Source organism: Lycium barbarum, chromosome 5, assembly GCF_019175385.1.
Source record: "Lycium barbarum isolate Lr01 chromosome 5, ASM1917538v2, whole genome shotgun sequence".
Taxonomy (NCBI): domain Eukaryota; kingdom Viridiplantae; phylum Streptophyta; class Magnoliopsida; order Solanales; family Solanaceae; genus Lycium; species Lycium barbarum.
The window spans coordinates 127,600,748-127,622,272 of NC_083341.1; the positions used below are offsets into that span (position 1 = coordinate 127,600,748).

The following is a 21,525-nucleotide window of genomic DNA, read 5'->3' on the forward strand; positions in this document are numbered from 1 at the left end:
ATGGCCAAAAATATCATGAAGTTCTGGGTTCGACCCCGCTCAGTTTAAAAAAAAATCGGAAGGTAAGACTTCGCGAATATTCTCCGGTATAAGGACAGTAATAAGAACGGAATGTGATCAATAAACAATTAATGTAAAGTTTTACGTATATATACTGTCACATAGGGGTGTTCAAATGAGACCGAAAAATTGATCCGAACCGATAAACCGAGTCAAACCGATTTAATAAATCGAAAACCAGCTTGGTTTGACTTGATTTGGTTTTAAATTTTAAAAAACCAATAAGATTTGGTTTGGTTTGCTGTTAAACCAAAAACACCTGAACCAAATCGATAGATACATACATATTTAATATATATATATTTGGCTCATTCCAAGTCCAATACAAATTCAAATAAGTAGAAAGAAAAGTGTAGCCCATTTAAATTTAAGGTAAAATAAAAAGAAATTTTCTAAATTATTACTAATAAGCTAGCATTTTATCCGTAACAAATTAAAGGGAAGAAAATGGCAATTGAAATTTAAAAAGTTTGGGTAGGTGACTTTGTCTTTCTGTTTATCATTTTCCATTTTAACTTCTGTGTTTTTTTCTCAATGTTTCATAAACACGATGAGTCTAGATAACAAAAATTCTGAAGGGCTGCATAATATCAAAAGGCTATATGTAGGGAGGTAACTAGAATCATGAAATGTAGATATTATATTTCTATAATTCCTATACCTATAGCCATAGGCCTATACCTAAATAAAGTTAATGAATTAATTAAGAAGATTTTTAGATTTGAATGGATCACGATCAAAGTCGTATTTAGTTACCATTTGAATCAAAGGTTTTTGTATTAATACATTCTTAAATTTGAAAAAAAACGCAAAAATCGAACCAAACCGACAAAACCGAAACCGATAGAATTTATAATATAATGGTTTGGTTTGAATATTAGAAAAAACCGACTTAATTGATTTGGTTTGATTTTAACCAAAAACCGAGTCAAACCGGATCATGAACACCCCTACTGTCACATATACAACTTCTTGTTCGTCCTTACACTAGAAATTAGGGCTGGGCATAAAACACCGAAAACCAAATTACCGAACCGAACCGAGGGTTTCGGTATTTCGGTTTTCGGTAATAAAAATAAAAAAGTTCGATATTCGGTAATTATAAGTTCGGTAATATGGTATTTCCCAAATACCGAAATAGTTATTAAATAGAGAGCCATTAAATTAATAGTCCAGCCCACCTGCGATCTGCCCATGTCCTTAGCTTATACATTTCTTTGATAGTGAAAGTTCTCATGCTCTCCTTATATTATTAATCGTTAGCGTAGATCATGTTAATTGCATTTTGAGCACTGATTGTTGAGAAAAACGAAAACCTGTTATTCTGATCTTTTACATTTTATAATTGTTACAGATGATTTATCAAAAACTGTTGTTCCAACAGCCCAAGGCAACTGAAAGTGAAAAACCATGAGTGAGTTTCGCATTTCAATTTCCTGTTTTTCTTATTTAATGTATAAATATTAAGCTTTAGAGGCACTAAAACATTGAGGAGGCTGCTAATTATGTGTTAGTGCTACAACTTATCATTTAAGGACATGGAGTTTTTACTCATAACAAATCTTGAAAGTTGAATCCCCAAATCAACTGTCACTGTTAATCACATATATTCATTCAAAATGCACAAATCTGGGTATCCAATTTACAGCTAAAAAAATTAAGAAACCCCAAATCTGTGCTTGTTATCTAACCATTGATGTAATACAGTGAACTCGACTTAATATGGTATTACCGAATACCGTACCAAATCGAAGTTTGATTTATCGATTACCGAACCGAAGTTCGAAAGTTTGGTATTTGGTATCTGCTTTCAATTACCGATTACCGAATTACCGAACCCGAACTTTAAAAATATCGAACCGAATACCGAACGCCCACCCCTACTAGAAATGACCTTTCCTCATTTTTAGAAGCTTGTTTTAAAAAAATATTGATCAATCCGACATGAAAATATTGAAAAAAAAATAAAACGTTGGGAGATAAATTTGGACCTTCTGTTTTTTAAAAGATTTTGGACAAACTAAACCATAAATTTTCCACTAAAGATGTTTAATGGCTAAGGCCAAATACAAAACATTGGTTAATGGTGAAAGAGCAAAATTGAATAAAATTTCCATAAGTGCAAAATTATGAAAGGTTTATTTTCTCTAATTTTCTTTGACAAAGTTTAAGATCCCAAATGAGTTAATTATAGAAACTTTGATTCAGAAAACAGCACTATTGAATCAAGAACCTTCCTTTTTCAAGAATGCTACAATTATTGTCAGTTTGTTCAATATTATTTTCTGCCATCTTCAGGTTTGCTTTTTCCTTTAAATTTGCTTCATTTTCAGTCTTGGGGTTTTTATAATTGTGCTTCTTTCTGGGTTTGTGTTGAGGGTAGCAACAGAAGACATAAATGATGTGCTGCTATTTGATAGAGAAATGTAAAAATGGTTACTTTGATTTTGAGTTGTTGCATTTGGTGATCTAAATTTTCACTTTAGGACCATTTTTGTATCAAATTGAGCATGGACAGTATAGTATTGTATAGTATCATATTGTATTGTATTGTACTGTGTTAATGAATATAATTGGATAGACTGTATTGTTTGTTGTGGTTTAATTACATTTTTATTCTTTGGTTTGACTATATGATATTATATAATAACATGTAAGTTTACTAAAATACCCTTAACCCTTAATTACAAACTAATTTATATATATTAGTAAAACTAAGGTAAAGGATAAAATAGGAATTTTAAAAAATACGTAGGTAGTGGGTGGGGGTGATGGTTGGGTGGGTGGTGGGACTGGTGGAGGGTTGGGTGGCGGTGAGGGGTAGTGGGTGGTGATGGGGTGGTGAGTGGTAGGGTGGGGGTGGGTGGCAAAGGGTGGGGGTTGGTGAGGTGGGGTGCGTGGGTTTGATGGAGGGGTGGGGGTGATGGTGAGGGTAGTGGGTGGTATGGTGGGGGTGGGTGGCGGAGGGTGGGGGTTAGTGAGTTGGTGGGGGTGGTTGGTTTGGGGGTGGGTGGGTGGCTGAGGGTGGGAGTGGGGGTGGGTGCTTTTGGGTGTGATGGAGGTGGGTGAGTGGGATGGGGTGGGGATATAATGGGGAAATACAATACATAACCACGCAAAAACCACCAAATCCGTAGTTATAAAAATTAGGCTTTTTTCATGGTTATATAACCACGGAATTACAACGGGTTTACAACACCATACAACATAATTTTAAGAAACAATGGAAACAAACGTGGTTTCATAGAAAACAATACAATAATGAACCACAGGAAACAACCATCCAAGCAGGGGGGAAGTTCAGAAAGGGAAAGCATAGCTAAGAGTATACTTAGGTTAAAAAGTTACTGCCTTTCATTTGTATTTCTCTCTAAGGTAAACTATTTAGTGAGATTTCTTGTGTTAAATAGAATAAAATAAGCTTTCTTGTAAGTTTACATATGACCCTTTTTGAGTTTCTGCAATTCCCTTTGAAAGTACCCATGGAAATGATACTAATTTTATCTGTCCTTTTGGAGGTAAAATTGGGTGAATACTTGGTTAGCACAGTCAAAAGTTGCATTAGCTTTGTGCTTGCACCGTCTTGCGATTCAATGGAAACAAAATATATCCACTTTTTGCAGCATCTGTTAAGGCAGTAGTAATTGTTGCCTGCAACATAAATAGTAGGACGCCTTATGAATTAACATGATGTAGTGTACTTGGGTGCTAAAGCTAATCAATTGGGTAAAACATTCAGTTGCTCCCAAGTGGGGTGGCTTGATGCTATGTTGCTTGGACTCTTCAAAAATGTTGACGGGTACTCCAAAAGTAGTGCATTTTTAGAGGATCTGAAACTAGTGTGGCAACCTTTTTGGAGAGTCCAAGCAACATAGGCTTGAGGGCAAAAGCCATCAAAAAGTGGAGGACTTTCTCATTTCCATTCTGCGTACCAAAATAAAAAGTTGGTGGTGTAGATAGCCAGTTTTGCTCTTAAAAAGTTATTCTAGAATATTAGATTATCTAGTCAAATAGCTGTCACTAGATCACCTAATCTAATTCTGGTAATAGAATGGCTAATATGGAATCGTGATGTTTGAACTGCATTTGAAAGGTATATGAAGGAAGCAGAAGAGATTCGCCGTGCTATGTTGCCTGTGGAGCTAATAAAAAGAGTGTGCACAACGCTTTTTCTGTGTTCTGCTTCAATAGTATTACTAATGTTTTGTGTGAATTTTGTAGAATATAAAACCTTCTGTCGTGGTAGATGAAGGAAGTCCAGAAAGAAGCATACGTTGAAACAGATCCCGTCCAACAGAAGGATGCAAAGCAGACTGCTGCGGTAGACCTCATATCTAGGCTGAACAATTATCGGTCCTATTCTGATTCAAGCTAGGTGAAAGGTAAATTTTCTGCAGCTATTGGAATCAGTAAAAGAAATTTTGTGCTGAATTAAATGGCATAGCAATCTTCAGTCAATTGTATATGTTCTAAGAATCACACTTATCGTTATATCAGCTCTGACATCTTTGAATTGCCCTAGCGATTCACGTGCTTCCTTCTGAATTCGGTTAATGAATTACGTCCAGAAGATGAAGGTAGCAGAGATGCGGATGCTCAAATGGATGTGTGATCATACTAGGAGGGATATGATTAGGAATGAAGATATACGGGACAAGGTCGGAGTGGCGTTCGTGGCAGACAAGATGAGAGAAGCGAGACTGAGATGGTTCGGGCATGTGAAGAGGAGGCGTGAGGATGCACCAGTTAGGAGGTGCGAGAGATTGGCGGTCGCAGGAGTTAGGAGAGGTAGAGGCAGGCCGAAGAAGAACTGGGGGGAGTTTCATACTTGCTCTTCAAATTCCCTTGACGTCCATACTTGCTCTTCTCCAGTAATGCTTTGGACACCTTGAATGTTCAAGTTTGGTCTCCATGCTTCTGTCTCCCTGTAAAGGTTCTGATAGAATTCTAGAATTGCATTCTGAATATCCATAGGTTTAGAGGAGCTAACTCCATCAACCATTAAAGTATCAATAGTGTTGAATCTTTTGTGAGCTGTAGCCATCCTGTGGAAATGCTTTGTGTTTTTGTCTCCATTCTTGATCCATTGCACTCTAGATCTTTGTCTCCAGGCTATCTCTTCATTTCTAGCCACTTCTTCATACTCCATCGCCAACTGAGCATTCTGCAACTGCTCATCCTCAGTCAGGGGTCTTTGTTCTTGAATGACTTCTCGGCTGCCAACTTATTCCAGTATTTTATCTTTTCTTTCCCTCCAATTTCCCTTATTCTCCTTGCTCCATTCTTTAAGTTTCCCTTTTAACGAGTTCAACTTTGCAACTAACTTGTAGTCTGGTCTTCCTGTAACATCAAAGGAGCTCCACCATTCCTGCACTTTGCTTCTAAAACCATCCACCTTCAACCACCAATTTTCAAACTTGAAATAAGTCTTCTTAAAGGATCAATCTCCACATGTCAACATGATTGGATTATGATCAGATCCCAGGTTTGGCATTACATCCTGTTTGATCTGTAGGAATATTTCATCCCAAAGTGTTGAAAAGAGAAATCTTTCAATCCTAGAGGCAGTTCTGTGATTTGTCCCCCCTCTCCAAGTATAGGATCCCCCAAATAAAGGAGGATCCACCAACTCCACCTCATTGATGCACTCAGAAAATTCCTTCATAGCACCAGATAGCCTGCTACATTCAGTTCTCTCAGATGGGAACCTTGTGACATTAAGTCACCACAAACCACCCAAGGACCCTCATGTAAAGCCCTTATAGCACCCATCTCCTCCCAATGTTTCCTCCTTACAATTCTCCCACAATCAGCATAAACTGCTGTAATAAACCAAATGAAATCATGATTAATCCCACACAGTTTACAAGTTAAACTTTGATTGCCATTTTTCACTATTTCCCCTCTCCAATACCTCTTATCGCATAACACTATAATGCCCCCCCTACTGCCTAATGACTCAAGCCATACACCTCCCACCCATCTGTTTCCCCAGAGGAGTTGTAGATAATTTCCCACTTCCCCACTCAATTTTGTTTCCACTAGAACATAAATATCAGCTCCCCATTATTGTATTCTACTCTTTATAGTATTCCTTTTACTCTCCCAATGCAACCTCCTCACGTTCTAATAAACTATTTTTATATTCGTTATAAATGAGTTATTAGTTTCCTCCCCCTACTTCTAGATTCACTCCTTGGTTTCCTATCTTTGAAATTCATATCAAATATCAAATTCCTTAGCTCCCTAGAAACTATCTGTTTAACAGCATTATGTTCTATGGAGATAGCTGAAGTTATCCCTTTTTCTCTCCTTTGGTCAATCTTTGTGAATAAAGCTTCGGCCTCCCTAGAGCAACCTTCAAATGCTGCTCCAAATTCCTGGCTCATCCTCACAATATTACCCTGAACCCATAGGTTCGATCGCATCGCTGCTTCCCTTTCACATTCAGAAAAGTCTGTTTGTATGGGAGTAGGCTCTCCCAGTAGAGTTATCTGGTTTGTGTTTCCATGTTGTTCAATTTTCTCTTCACCCTCTTGACTTTCAGTTGGCAAGGCCATCTGCTCATCTTTTTCTTCTTCAAACTCTTGGTACTGATCCATTCCTTTATCTCCTGCATCTTTCCTCCCCGACCCAGTATTTAAATTTGCCACTTTCTTAACCCTGAAACTGGGGAATCTGGGTGAAGTGGTAATAGAAGAGGAGGGAATAGAAATTGCCTTTTGCATGCTGGTAGAAGCTTCGCAATTGGCAAAGCACTCGAGGAATTTGGATGCCATCTCTTTCACGTTGTTGAAGTGATTCTTATAGCTGGCTACAGTGGAACTATCGGGAGTTTTAAGTTCTGAGGATGCTCGTGACCCATCACGTGATTCACTTAAAACTGGTCCCTTTTCTGACTCATATTGGGCCAAACAATTAAATTTATTTGGGCCCAGAATTAATCCGTTCGTAGATCCACCATAAATCCGGCCCATCTCCTTATTTGAATTTGAACCTACTGCACGTGCCACTGCAGAATCACGTGCAAAGTCAGACTTTTCCTTCTGCTTAGCGACTATATCTGTACTTTTGCCCAGGGTCTTTGATATCTGCTGGGTAAAGGAATGTAACGCCTCTTTCTCCTCTTCTTCTTTGATGGCAGCTCGCTGTAGATTCCACCCAAACCTGAAGGGTAAAGAGAAGTCTGTCTTGCTGCAGGGTCACTTCTTTAGGAACCTCTTTACCATCTCCATTGACTCTGATTCTAGCCCACTTTAGATGATTCGGGAGTTGACTCTCTTCCTCTGTTTCCAACCAGCCTCCAGAATAATCAGCAATGACTTTGAAGACTTCAGATGACCAGAATTGGAGCGGCACACCCACAACACTAATCCAGACGGAATTTGGCATATTTCCTTTTTCTATGACTCCTGATAAAGGAGACCACCATTGAAGATTGATTTGGGCTCTTTTCCAGTGCCTCCCCTTTCAGGACTTGTTCAGCTATGCTTTTGCATAAATATTGAGCCCATGGATCTGTTTCCAAGTGGAAGTAGTCCATCTTCGCAGATTAGACAATGTTGGAACTTCCTCATTTACAAAGTGACCAACCAAACATCTCCCAAGTACCATATTCTGATGACGTGCCATACCTTCCTTTATCTGAATAACTTCTCCCCTCTTTAATGCCGAACCTCCAACCACTTCATTGTTCGACCATTTACAGCTTTTAATTGCTTCTGCATATTGGAACTCTTTGTCCACAAACCTAGGCCTCACATTAAATTTGTCAACAAAGGTATTAATGAATCTGCCAATCTTGTTAGCCAGATAGGTCCAGCCAGCATTAAACCATACTTCGGGTATGATTATCACAGCTCTCCTTCTCTCTCGTAAAATGATAATGCTAATATATCTGCCAAAGCCATTAAAATTCCTGGAGCAAAAGGTCTCAGAGAAACTGTCTCTTCTCTTCCATCTTCTCACTACATTGCCTCGTACCTTTGATGCCTCCCTCATGTTCTAGACTATCCATTCCAAAGTCTTCTTGTTCAAAGAAACTCTTCTGATGAAATTTTTACCTCTTTCGGTCCAGTCAAACCAATGTTCTGCTGTGTTTGAGGATCTAGTAATATCATAAGACTTAAAGCCTACCGCGAAATAAATGCTATCATCCATCTCCTAGAAGGTTGAAAGAAAAGGAAGTAGAGTGAGAAATCCGGTGATCAGAAGGACCATCGGAGTTAGGGACCTAAATCACAAAACAACTTTAGTGCATTGCCTTGGGATAAGTGCCTGGGAGCATCTTTGGGGTTATTTATCTAACAGTCTTTTTTACAGTAACATTAGACAAAGACACAAAGTTGATACAAATCATAATCGAGACAGAAGAACAACACATTTGCGTATGACGAGTAATTTAAGGAAGTGGGGGTTAAAAGACGAGTAATTTAAGGAAATGACATATTTTAAGTGATTAACTTAGCTAATGTTGAGCAAGTGGGGGTTAAAAGACGAGTAATTTAAGGAAATGACATATTTTAAGTGATTAACTTAGCTACGTAATGAGCTCTTGAGAAAACGCGTAAAATTATTTCCAAAATTTGAGCCGAAAGTGACTCATTAGAACATTTTATCACACGTTCATGTGCTGAATCAAATAATGCATAGTTCGAGCGTTTAAATGAAATTTACGCAAATTTAAGGGGTTGTCAATATGTTCTGTTGGGAAAAAGGAGTTAAGGACATTTTTGTCCACAAATATAAATTTATTTATTCATTTATAACACAAACACATTTTGTCCCTAATAAATTTCTTCCCAAGAATTTTGAGCATAATCTGATTATTGTAATCTATTCTGAATTCTCCTTCCTTCTTCTTTTTTCAACCTTTATACTTCACACCTCACTCCCTTCTTTTTGTATTTAAACCTCTCAACAACTGTTACCATCTCAAAAAAAAAAAAAAAAAAAAAAAAAAAAAAAAATCTCTCAACAACCATAAACCCCTTTTCCTTTACAAAACTCTTCCTCTAGTTTTGCGAAGAAAAATGGGTTCACTTGTCCCATTTCAAGACCTCAATCTTCAGCTTGAAACCACTAATTTCACATCTTCTCCAATCCCAACCCCAAGAATCTTCCCCATGATTGAACCAAAACTTGAACCCCTTGATGAGTATACACAAGCTGATCTTCAAACCACCCCTTTTTTTTCCAACCCTAGTCCCAATTTCAACAACTCCGGTTCTAGTTCAGCTTTCACCCCTACTCAACAATTACGCACTTCTGATTCAATTCCACCGGAGATTCCACCTGGGTTTGAAGAAACCTATGTTTATTCCGAATTTAAACGAATTTCTGACCAATATAAAGAAGCTTTTGCTGGAAGAATGCAGCATTTCGGAGATGTTGAGGTCTTCGAACACCTGCACTCTCATGTTGAGGTTGTGGAAGACCCCGATTCTCATGCCATTGTTTCAGTTAACAACGATACCCAGGCTTCAGAAATTGTGATTGCTAGAAAAAGATATCCACAAAGATCATCGGAATTAGTTAGAGTGACAGATCTAAAGCCTGAAGATCAACGTTATCACCGAGACGCTGTTCGGAGAACCAGAATGCTGTTTGATTCTCTGCGTATTCTTTCAAACAACCAGCATTTGGGTCCTCATAGAAGGAGAAGAGGTGATCTGAGGGCTTGTAAAATATTGAGAGAACATGGGTTGTGGATGCATCGCGATAAGCGCATCGTGGGGGCGATCCCCGGAGTGCTTATTGGTGATGTGTTCTTCTTTAGGATGGAGCTTTGCGTTGTTGGATTACATGGGCAGTCTCAAGCTGGTATTGATTATGTACCTGCGAGTCAAAGTTCAATTGGGGAGCCAATTGCTACAAGTGTAATTGTTTCAGGTGGATACGAGGATAATCAAGATGGAGGAGATGTGATTATACATGCAGGACAAGGTGGACAGGATAAGCATACAAGGCAATGTGTGCATCAGAAACTGGAATGCGGGAATTTGGCGTTGGAAAGAAGTATGCACTATGGAGTTGAGGTAAGGGTAATTCGCGTCTTTAAATATGAAGGAAGTGGAAATGCTAGTGGTGATGTTTATGTGTATGATGGACTATATAGGATTGTCGAATACTGCTTTGATATTGGAAAGGCTGGATTTGGAGTTTATAAATTCAAGCTTGTTAGGATAGAGAATCAGGAAGAAATGGGAAGTGCTATTCTTCGTTTTGCACAGAATCTTAGGATCAGACCTTTAGTGGCAAGGCCTACTGGTTATGTTAGTCTTGATATATCAAGGAAAAAAGAAAACGTACCAGTGTTTCTTTTCAACGATATTGATGATAATCATGATCCGGTTTATTTTGATTATCTGGTGAAGACTGTTTATCCTCCATTTGTATATCAGAATGTGGGCAGTGGTAATGGATGTGAGTGCATTGATGGGTGTGGAGATAATTGTTTTTGTGCTATGAGAAATGGTGGCCAATTTTCCTATGATAATAATGGTATATTGTTGAGAGGCAAACCGTTAGTGTTCGAATGTGGACCACACTGTCTATGTCCTCCAACTTGTCAGAATCGAGTGAGCCAGAAAGGTCTGAGGAACAGATTCGAAGTGTTTCGGTCTAGAGAGACTGGTTGGGGAGTTAGGACACTGGACCTGATCCAAGCTGGGTCTTTTATCTTTGAATTTACTGGGGTTGTACTCACACGAGAGCAAGCCCAAATTTTTACAATGAATGGTGATAGTTTAGTCTATCCAAGTCGCTTTCCTAAGAGATGGGCAGAATGGGGAGATTTGTCGCAAATATACCCCAACTATGTGCGATCAGCATACCCCTCCATTCCTCCTCTGGATTTTGCGATGGATGTTTCTAGAATGAGGAATTTAGCATGTTATATCAGGTACAGTTCAAGCCCCAATGCTATGGTACAGCCTATGCTTTATGATCACAACCATGTATCTTTCCCCCACCTGATGCTCTTTGCGATGGAGAATATTCCCCCTCTAAAGGAGATCAGTATTGATTATGGTGTAGCAGATGAATGGACAGGGAAGCTTGGCCATCTGCGATTGACTAACTTATATAGTAGTTGATCCAATTTTGAAAATTATGCGGCACATCATTTGCTGAGGTAATTAAAACATTCAAGTCAATTATTCCTGTTGAACTCAAATTTGTAATGGCATTCAACAAATGTTTTTTCGAGGGTTGACTCTACTAATAACAGGCTACTGGTATTCGTTGTCTTCTCTCTCTAGCCACCTCTGGCTTTTATGCTGAGTGTCCCTGGGACTGATTTCATTAAAATATTGTGGCAGTCTTAAATTTTTCTAGCTCGGGCGACTTTTGGATGTGACATTCTCTTTCTATTGTGAATTCTAACAAGCTGGTTGGAACTCCAATGGCTTTGCTGATTTTTTTTTATTTTTTTTTGACAATATACTATATGCAGTTTGAATGCATCTTAACTGATTTGTTGAATGGATTTGAACTTCTTTTCTTGCTGTTTGATAAGAATTCCCTTTTCCTTCCATGGTTGTCTTTTTAATGGTTTAGAGCATGATTTTGTTTCTAATTAGTTGTGCTCTTCCCCTGATAGATCCCCTCCTCTTTAGATTTCACGTCTAAAGAGCTCTTTGGACAGTTGCTGAGAAGTACTCCCTTGTCCCATAATAATTGTACAGCTTTTTTTGGCCCCCAAGGTTGTGGCCCGCTCAATAAAGCGGATAAAAACAATAGGAGAGTGGGGACAAAAACTTTAGATGATTTTGTTTCTATCCACCCACTTGTTGGTGTACAGAGTTAACCGGTAACAGTGCTGGTATCCAGTGAAATAGTTGAAGTTTGCCAGTTGACAGCGCCATAAACTACTTTGGCAAGCTATTAGATTTAGAGTTCGTTTGGTTTTGTCGATCAAAAGTAGCTGTCAAGTATTAAAAACTAAAGTTGATTTTATAGATAAGCGGTTACATGGTTGATTAAAAGTGCTGACACTGATAATAAGCATTTTATCTGTTAAAATGACTGAAAATGCCCTTAAAGATATTTACAAAAAATATAAATTTGAAAGTATGTTTTACATGGAAAAGCGCAAATGACAGAAATGGAATTGAATGAGAGTTAGGGGTTTTCTTTCAGGAGGGGTAACTTTAGTGATTACCAAAAACATCGTGATAAATTAGTAGAAGTCTTGTCTAAATTAGAAGTGCGTATAAGCTGAAAAGTGCTAGTGCTTATAAAGTGGTCAACCCAACTTATAAGATTACCAAACACCCTAGAGTATAATAAATCATTTCGAGTTGTAAAAGAGGGTTAAACTGAGGTTTTGAAATGTGAAAAATATAATATTTTGTTGAGAAGATGTCAAGAAGCTTGATATAATTGTTAATTTGTACAAATATCAACCTCGTTCAAGGGGAGGTTTTATTTTGGAAATGCACCTTAAAGTGAAGTGGGTTAGATATGCACCCAGTGGAGGCAGCTATACAAATATATTTTGAGACAAAGGTAGTAATATAATTAAGGTAAATACTAACAGGATCAGCTGAGCCGAGGGTCTCTCGGAAACAGCCATCCTACCTTGGTAGGAGTAAGGTCTGCGTACATTCTACCCTCCCCAGACCCCAAGATGTGGGATTTCACTGGGTTGTTGTTGTTGTACTAACAGGATCAGCTGGAGGAAAGAATACTCTTGCAATGCTATATTTTATTAGTTTCTTGGTGTCCAAGTGCCAGTTGCAACATGAGCTATACTGTTGAGTAATTTGCATGCTCTGATTGTTAATTTTCTCAGTTAAAGAAATGCTCAAAGGATGCTTCTTAACTTGGAAGTACCTTGAAAATATTGGACGAGTTACATGGTGGGTTATAGTGGCTTAATTACATGGGATTTTGCTTCCGTAAGTGGTTAGTGGTCACGTACGAGAAGAGAAAGCGGTTGGGGGAAAGAACTAGTCTTGAGACTCATATCAATCTTTGTGAAGTAAAAAAATAACAGTTCCACAGGTATCACCTTTACAAACAAGGTCAAGTTTAAAGATTAAATTTATTCCTCACCAGTAGTGGAGGATACGTACGATAATGGTGGGGGGCCGGGTGGGATGCTTTCCCCTGCTAACACCCCACTCTACCTGGCCCAACTTTGCCCCGTACACGATATGCTTTTTTGGTCATTTTCAGTTGTTTATTGTATTTTTTTTTTGAAACAGGTAACATAGTTGTTTATTGTATTTTCCAAATTTGGTTTTTATTTCACGTACCAATAACTGTGTTTTCTCTCTTTAGATGTTTAACTTAACAATCAAAGGAAGAAACATCAATTATTGTATATGAACAAATGAATAGAAGACACTAAGCGAATAGTCGAATTTATAACTAGATGCCTTGCTAAAAAACAAATGACATACCAGAAGTAAACTTTAAAGATTGAAAAGTTTGAGGTGGTGCCCCATTACACCTACCTATTTGCTCCAATTTGGTGACAATGATGTTGGCTCTCATCTAAGAGTTCGACTAAGCCCTTCCCTGTTTCCATCCATAGACTTGGATATATTATTCAGGTTTTCCTTTTTTAGAGCAAAGATATATGATTCTTTGCTTGATGAGTGACGAGTATGCACTTGTATATAATTGCTAAATACCATTCTCTCTGTTTTGTTTTATATTATCCTCTTTCTTTTTATTCCATCTCAAAAAGATTTTACTCAAAAAAATAGACCAAATGCTTTCAAGTTATATTTTGTTAGTAGCCATCTAAGGGTGTGGCCTAGTGGTCACTGTAGTGGGAGAAGAACCATGAGGTCTTAGGTTCAAATTCCAGCCGAGGAAAATATCACTAGGTGACTTCTCCCATCTGCCTAAACCTTACCTTAGTAGATAGTTTATTCAGTGGTGGAAGGTGGCAGGTATTCAATGAAATAGTTTTGGTGCATCAGACACCCCCATCATAAAATAAGGTTACATTTTCTTTCATTATGTTTACAACAACAACCCAGTGTTGTTGTTGTAAACTTAATGAAAGAAATATAACCTTTCATTAAGTTTAACAACAACAAACAATAACATACCCAGTGTAATCCCACAAATGGGGTTAGGGAGGGTAGAGTGTACGCAAACCTTGCCTCTACCTTGCGTGGTAGAGAGACTGTTTCCGAAAGATCCGCAGCTCAAGAGAAATCATGAAAAAAAAGGTCAGACAAGGATCAATGAAAGTAAAGAAGGCATGGCAAAATACTATAGATAAGCATTATGAAGGCATGAAAAGATTTGTAACAAGTAGTAATAAAAGAATAAGGAATACGAGAACACTAAAATAATAAAACTGACGAAACTGATACTAATCCTACCGTAAGGAAAGCAAAAAACAAATCTACCCACTACTAGCCTTCTACCCTAATCCTCGACCTTTACACCCTAATCTTTCATTAAGTTTAAATGCCTACAAAATCTATAATTTTTATAACTTGATATAGTTTTTAGGTTTTCTGGACTCGTCGAGACAATAGTTAAATTAGTAAATTCTGCCTTTTTTGTACTCCATCTTGTACTTTCTTGGTAGCGATATTAATGAAATTACCATTACCTTATTAAATTTTTCTATTGACTTGTTCAACCTGACAACATTAATGAGTAGCTAATTCAACCTGACAACATCAATGAGTGGCTAGTTCGAGTGCCCCTTGGAAGATAAGGTCCAGAAGTACAATGCAACTGACACCCATTGTATATTTGGAAACTTGTACGTGATAGTCAATTTTTTTCGTAAGACATGCTCTTATAGGAATTTACTTTACATGTTGATAAGTACTCTCTCCGTCCAAAAAAACTTGTCGTCCTTACTAAAAATATCCGTCTCAAAATACTTGTCATCTTAAAAAATAAAGATAAAATTAAGTGGTTTTTTCCCATTTTACCCGTTGTATGAATTACATCAATGGGTTGATTTTATGAGTTCACATGCCAAAACAATTAGTTCTGCCATGTGCTTTTAAGCATTTAGTGACACTTGAAAAATGCAAATAACAAGTGTAATTAATTGCTTCTAATCCTTAACTCCTTCTCCATTGCATTTCTTAATACAACTTGTCTAGGTTGCCTTTTGTATATAACCGGTTGAGATTAGCATCATTTAAGAGGGAGTACATCATTGATGGAGTTGGCGGCAAATAGAATAAATATTTATTGAGGAGAGATCACATGGTAAAATATTTTAAGAGGGTAAAATAGTCAAAGCGCTACCCTTATTAATTCTTTAAGAGGGTAAAATAGTCAAAATGCTACCCTTATTAATGTTTTCCTAAGGGATGCGTAAATGAAAAACGCGACAACTGTTTTGAGACGGAGGGAGTAGTGAGTCAATCTTCCATTAGTTGAAAATTTCATTTGTAAGAAGCTCATGTAAGCTCATGTAAGCAGTAGATTATGGATAAATTTTAATGTATCTGAGAATTGGATATATTTTCTTATGTGTTAGTAATAGCCATTAACTCCCGGAGCTTTTGCTTCGTGATAAGAGCACAAAATGTGATGCACATGCCATGAGTTCAAACTCTACTACAGTCAAAAACCTAATTTAAAAGGGTAAATATTGGTTCTAAGACTTTTGACACCGTTTTTATTGGTTATGCTAAAAAACGTGCTGCATGTAGATTTATGTCTTTGAATGATGTGCCTAGTGATGTGCAAATAATGCTTCGCCATCTACGTTTGTTAATTCTCATATTGTACCTTCTTTTGATGTTATTGCTAATGAGCATGAAAATGAACTTAGAAGGAGTAAAAGACGTAGAATTTGGGACTAGCTTTAGTCCTGATTTTATCACAACCTTCTTGACTGAGAATTTTGACATTGATGCTCTAAATGATGAATTAGTGTCTATCTACTTAATGATAGAAGACCCTAAGACTTATGATGAAGCAATGAGATCAATAGATGTGATATTTTGGAAAGAGGCCATTAAAAGTGAATTAGACTCTATAGTTTCTAATCACACTTGGGACTTGTATGATTTGCCTAAGTGTTGTAAACCTATAAGTAGCTAGTGGATATTTGAGAAGAAATTGAGACCTGATGGTACAATTGATAATACAAGGCTAGACTTGTGATTAGGGGTTTTAACTAAAAGAAACTGTGTCATGTGAATAATTATCGTCGGTGTCAGAAGGAATATGAGAGTGGCACGAGTAGACTTGAAGAGGAGGACTGACTTGTGATATAGGAAATATAGGAATTAGTACTTTGTCTTAGCCAGTATCCTATAAAGACACTAGGAAGAATGAGGAAAGAAATGATTGAGAGAATTGTTAAAGTTTGATTTTTCTCAAAAAAATTGTTAAGTTTGATTATACCCTCAAGATTGACTGGGCATTTATTAAGTTTGATTATTCCCTCAAGATTGACTGGGCATTTATACTAAATACATAGATTATTGCTTTGGTAATTTGGATGTTTTTGGCAAATTTACATCTCCTAATCTAGGTAAAATTACAGCAATCAAATTAAACTTCTTCTAAATCAATACAAATCATGTATAATCTTCAACAGAAAACAACTGTTCTTAGTGAATCCGCCCTCATTGCATCACAGCATCAGTCCATTTACGTTATCTTTTTTTTTTTTCCAGAAGGTAAGACATCTCTTGGCCTTTCCCCCTTTCTTCTCTTAGGTGTAAAATATATGCAACCCCTCTTATTGTGCAGCATGAATTATATATACAGATACTACAAAACTATGTTTGGCTACCCTTTTGGCTAACCTGTTCATTAGTACTTGCATAATCTGAGATGCAGCATTGATGTAACAGTGTTTAAACCTGTATAATAGTTCATACGCTGCAATTGAGTGTAAAAAGTCTGAAGTTCTAGGACTGCATTCTGTCTCTGGTGTTGGCTCCTGTTAATTTACATTAAGACTCATGACTAATGGGTATCAATTAGTCACCCCGTATATTCTCCTTGCATGCATGAATCATCCATCATATGGATGAGAACCAATAATTATGAGAAACAAGCATGGCCCACATGAAATCGACTTAAAACCTAAGTGCTTTGAATGGCAAATAGAATTCTGAGCTAGCAATGCATCTAGTATAGATTTACTCATCTACTTCCTGCCAACGTTTCTGCTGTCATAATAGACTTTGCCTGTGAGGCACTGCTCTGTTAATTGTATGCATTGAACTCGATGACGGAAAACATAGTTCCCCTTTTTAGGTCAAATGCAATGCATAATTAAAAGCATGATTCTGTACGCTTGTTTGTTAAACATGTTCCTTCAATAATGACATTTTCCTTCATTTTATACAGCAACTTCACAGTTCTGGAGGAATGGCGTGAGGGAAAGATGGAAAGAGCCAGGCAACGTGAACTTGAAAAGTGTCCACCATCTGACAGTCCTAAATCTTTGAGGGGGTTAACAACAACTCAACAAGGGGTCTTTTGATTGGCTGATAATAACAGGTCTGCCAGCTGTATATATGTGTGCGCTATTATAGCAGATATGTATATTATCATGTATCCAGATTCTGTAGCAAATCGATAATTTTAAGCAATATAACATTTATATTTTCTCTATTTATTAGATGCTAGTGAAAGACTAAACAAAAATACAATGTCAAAGCAACCTAAAGACAAGATTCCTGGTGTTCGACAACCTCAACATCTCAATATTTCACGCCTTCAGATCACCTCTTCTCCTTCTATGAGGACCCAAATGCTGGTTGTTTGCGAGAATACACAGAGAATCACACAGCATTCAGGTTTTCCGAACAACGTCTCGGAGATAATGTTGATCTTCAGGCTTAAGATCTGTTACTCTAACCAATTCCGATGATCTTTGTGGATATTTTTTTCTAGCAATCACAATTTCTGAAACCTGGGTGTCATCGTTAACAGAAACAATGGCATGAGAATCGGGGTCTTCCACAACCTCAACATGAGAATGCTGGTATTCGACTACCTCAACATCTCTGAAATGCTGCATTCTTCCAGCAAAAGCTTCTTTGTATAGGTCAGAAATTCGTTTAAATTCAGAATAAACATAGGTTTCTTCAAATCCAGGTGGAATCTCCGGTGGAATTGAATCAGAAGTGGGCAATTGTGGAGTAGGGGTGAAAGCTGAACTAGAACCAGAGTTGTTGAAATTGGGACTAGGGTTGGAAAAAAAAAGGGGTGGTTTGAAGATCAACTTGTGTATACTCATCGAGGGGTTCAAGTTTTGGTTCAATCTTGGGGATGATTCTTGGAGTTGGGGTTGGAGAAGATGTGAAATTGGTGGTTTCAAGCTGAAGATTGAGGTCTTGAAATGGGGCAAGTGAATCCTTTTTTTTTTTTTTTTTTTTTGCAAAACTTGAGAAGAAGAATTTTGACTTTATAACAAGCGTGGGTCTAAGGTACGACAAAGGGTATTTCAGTAAATGTAAGTCTCTGTTTGTTCCTGAGTGCTGACACGTGTATATTGTCTTTCACCGACGCATAAATAACTAATGCTACTCACTTTGATCTCTCGCTTCTTCTCTTTAAGCCTCTGTCTGTTTTCAGATAGCTTTTCGGGGGAAACATTTAAGGATCACAAATGTTCAGGAGCCTTTTCGTGTTGTCGTCTCAGTTTGAATATGCTTCTATTTCGTACGAGAGTTGTTCGGCAATATAACTCAGTAAAAAGAAGATATATCATGCAGAGATATGGGCATCCGGAGGTGTCCCTTTTAATAACTGCTAGGCTAAAGAAGTTGTGTTATTGGCTCAAGCCTTGATCACTCTGACCTTAGGCTTGTGTCTCCAGATGTTTGTAGTGCTATTTTCATCATCAAAAATCCGCTTAGGATATTCTAAGGCCAAAGGTAATTATCTTTCATTGAGACATTGAAGATGTGTTTTTAATTTTTTATTGCTATTCCTGGTTTTTGCATATATTTACCTGCTGAAATTCAAATCTGTTTTATCTATTTTTTCTTCAGGAAAATAGTCAATATCAGCTTTTCTGTCTTCTATGGGCTTAATTTGCTGCAGAGCAGGGGGAGCTAGCTATTAGGGTGGGAGAGCCCAAAGCTATTTAAACCCCACATCAGCACATATTATACCGATGCGGGACATAACAAACCACCACGCTTTCCATCTGTCGTCCTCGACGGCTGTGCGCTAGACCTTACTAGCGCTGGGCTAACACTGCCATACCGACATCACCATCCAAGGCACGACGGGCACGAAGGGTGGTGAGTAGCTCTGATACTATCTGCAACAACCTTGGGCCTAACTCACACCCCAAAAGCTAGCTATTAAGGTGGGAGAGCCCGAAGCTATTCAAACCCCCACATCAGCACATATTATACCGATGTGGGACATAACAGGTTGTAAGTTCCTTGATACAAAAAGCGCTATTAAGAATTAATGAGTCATGTCTTTGTATATAAGTTACCTATTTGATTAACTTGTATCATGGAAGCAAGGATAAGACGCTGTTCGGTTCTGAATCAGCATATCAAATGTTGTATGTAATAAACTTATTGGCTGGAAAACACATTGCTCTTAATACGAACAAAACAGTATTTTTTGTTTTTCCCTTTTTGATCTTTACTTGAAGCAGGTGGTTGATCTTAATTCATGATTTACTTTTGGAGCGTTTTAACCTTTTATATTTATAAAGTGTGGTTAAATCAGAATATTTTCTGATTTAGCACAAGATAAACATTAGAAAATATATACTGATTTATGAAAGTGTTTTTTGGTCATCTTTTAAGTCAAGTATGAGATCTTCTTCTTCCTGCGTAATATTTCCCTTCTTTCTCCTCTTTGAGCACAACAAATAAATTGAGAAGGAGAGAGTTGTGATTTTTGAATTCAACTCCTGACATTTAGATTTGGAGAACAAACTGAAATTGCAATTTTACAGTATTGATGTTCTTTATGGATTTCATCATAGCTTAGTGTTGGACTCAAAAGGGTCAAGAAACAATCATTTGGTCCTCTTGTTTGTCATGATGCAGGACTGACGATAAATTTTTTAGTTTACTAAAATTCTTGAATTTTTTATGTTTACCATAATTGCTAGGATCCAATAAAGACTCTTCAAATTGACGGCTATCTTTGGCTGGAGGGCTGAGGCATGATGATTCATCATGGATGAGTGAGTTGTTCTAGCTGCTTTTGGTGTTTGTTATCCTATCAGTAAGTAGCATCTTTATTTGGTGAAATTTTATATATAATCGATTCACATCAATCAACCATTATATGGTTTTTTTAATTACTTGGACCAGGGCATCGTTCATACTTCATTGAAGTTCCCAGATACATGAAAAATTGGCTAAAGACTGTAAACATTGTTCCCAAATAATTTGTACAAGTTTCTTTACGTCGTTGTTCCTCTACTCGGACTGGATTGAGTTAGGAATTTACCGGAAATATTTTTATTGGTGCCACATGAGACCTATTGCTCAAGTTCTTAGCACTTAGCAGGTAAAATTGTGGTCTCATTTTTACTTAAATTTTTACTCATGGGACAAAATTGAGCTAACCTTATTCAGTTCTTTTAGGTGGAGAATATCAACAGATCCCTTTTCACTTCCTTGTTCCTTTCCTTGAGTGAGTGGATTTTGTCCATCTCTGCATAAATAAGATGATGGTTTATATTTTATAAAATTATATTGTAGATTTACCTTTTTAAGTGAGGTCCAAAACCAACAATTTAGAATCCAGAGCACTTTTCTGGATGTTTATTAGAAATATACTTCCTTTTCTCACTTATCTTAACACAACTCGGGCTAATCGACTCCCAGCCGTCTTAAAGTTCTTTTTTCTTATTTTTCTATGGTAATCATAAAATAGGGATTCGGAGTTTTAATTCAAGACAAAAAACTCGCAACTTGAATGATACTTCCTCCGTCTCAGATTATTTTGTCGTTTTATTGTTTTACACGACCCTTAAGAAATATTAATTCGAAAGGGCATTTGACTACTTCTACCCTTATTTATGTCTAAGTTATTATCTCTCTCCCTTAAATGTTTACTCTATTTATGTATCATTTCCATTATTGAAAAATTTCAACTAAGGTTAAAATGGGAAATAAATAATTAACTGTGTCTTAAACTTCTAAAACGACAAATAATTTGAGACAACTATTTTTAGTAACAACAACAAATAATTTGAGATGGAGGGAGTAATAACTCAGAAGCCAGCTTCCAAGTTGACTCCCCAATTTGGGAATAAAAAGCTCTGATTTCTTGTGTGAAATTATTTTAGTTGTGGATTGGGATGATGCTTTTGACTTTTTTAAGTGTTGGGACGAGAAAACTTGTCTGGACACTGTTGACACCCAATTTTGTCCCGCCTCTTCCCCGAAATACCTATTTGTACCTCTGGTATTTTGAGAAATTAAAACAATATGCATTTTAATTTTACTATAATTATTAGTCTTTTATTAACGCCCCGTTTTATTATGCGCTGCAGTTATTATTATTATTATTATT

At 37.2% G+C, this 21,525-nt stretch overlaps 1 protein-coding gene across 11 annotated transcripts in view; it reads left to right on the forward strand.

The window, feature by feature from the left end:
• The first annotated feature begins 1,352 nt into the window (after positions 1–1,352).
• Positions 1,353–21,525, forward strand: part of LOC132641493 (histone-lysine N-methyltransferase family member SUVH9-like) — a 41,745-nt gene continuing 21,572 nt past the window's right edge. The window contains exons 1-8 of one of the 11 annotated variants that reach the window (XM_060358517.1): positions 2,002–2,358; positions 4,282–4,442; positions 4,629–11,194; positions 17,368–17,520; positions 18,601–18,902; positions 19,020–19,409; positions 20,111–20,226; positions 20,316–20,640. In XM_060358517.1, the coding sequence (XP_060214500.1) occupies positions 9,093–11,156 (2,064 nt within the window). In that variant the 5' untranslated portion in view covers positions 2,002–2,358; positions 4,282–4,442; positions 4,629–9,092 and the 3' untranslated portion in view covers positions 11,157–11,194; positions 17,368–17,520; positions 18,601–18,902; ... (1 more) ...; positions 20,111–20,226; positions 20,316–20,640. Of the gene's footprint in view, positions 1,475–2,001; positions 2,359–4,281; positions 4,443–4,628; positions 11,195–17,367; positions 17,521–17,642; positions 18,903–19,019; positions 19,621–20,110; positions 20,227–20,315; positions 20,641–21,525 lie in introns of those variants that run through there. The other 10 variants (XM_060358514.1, XR_009582867.1, XM_060358513.1 and 7 more) reach the window with 10 other exon arrangements.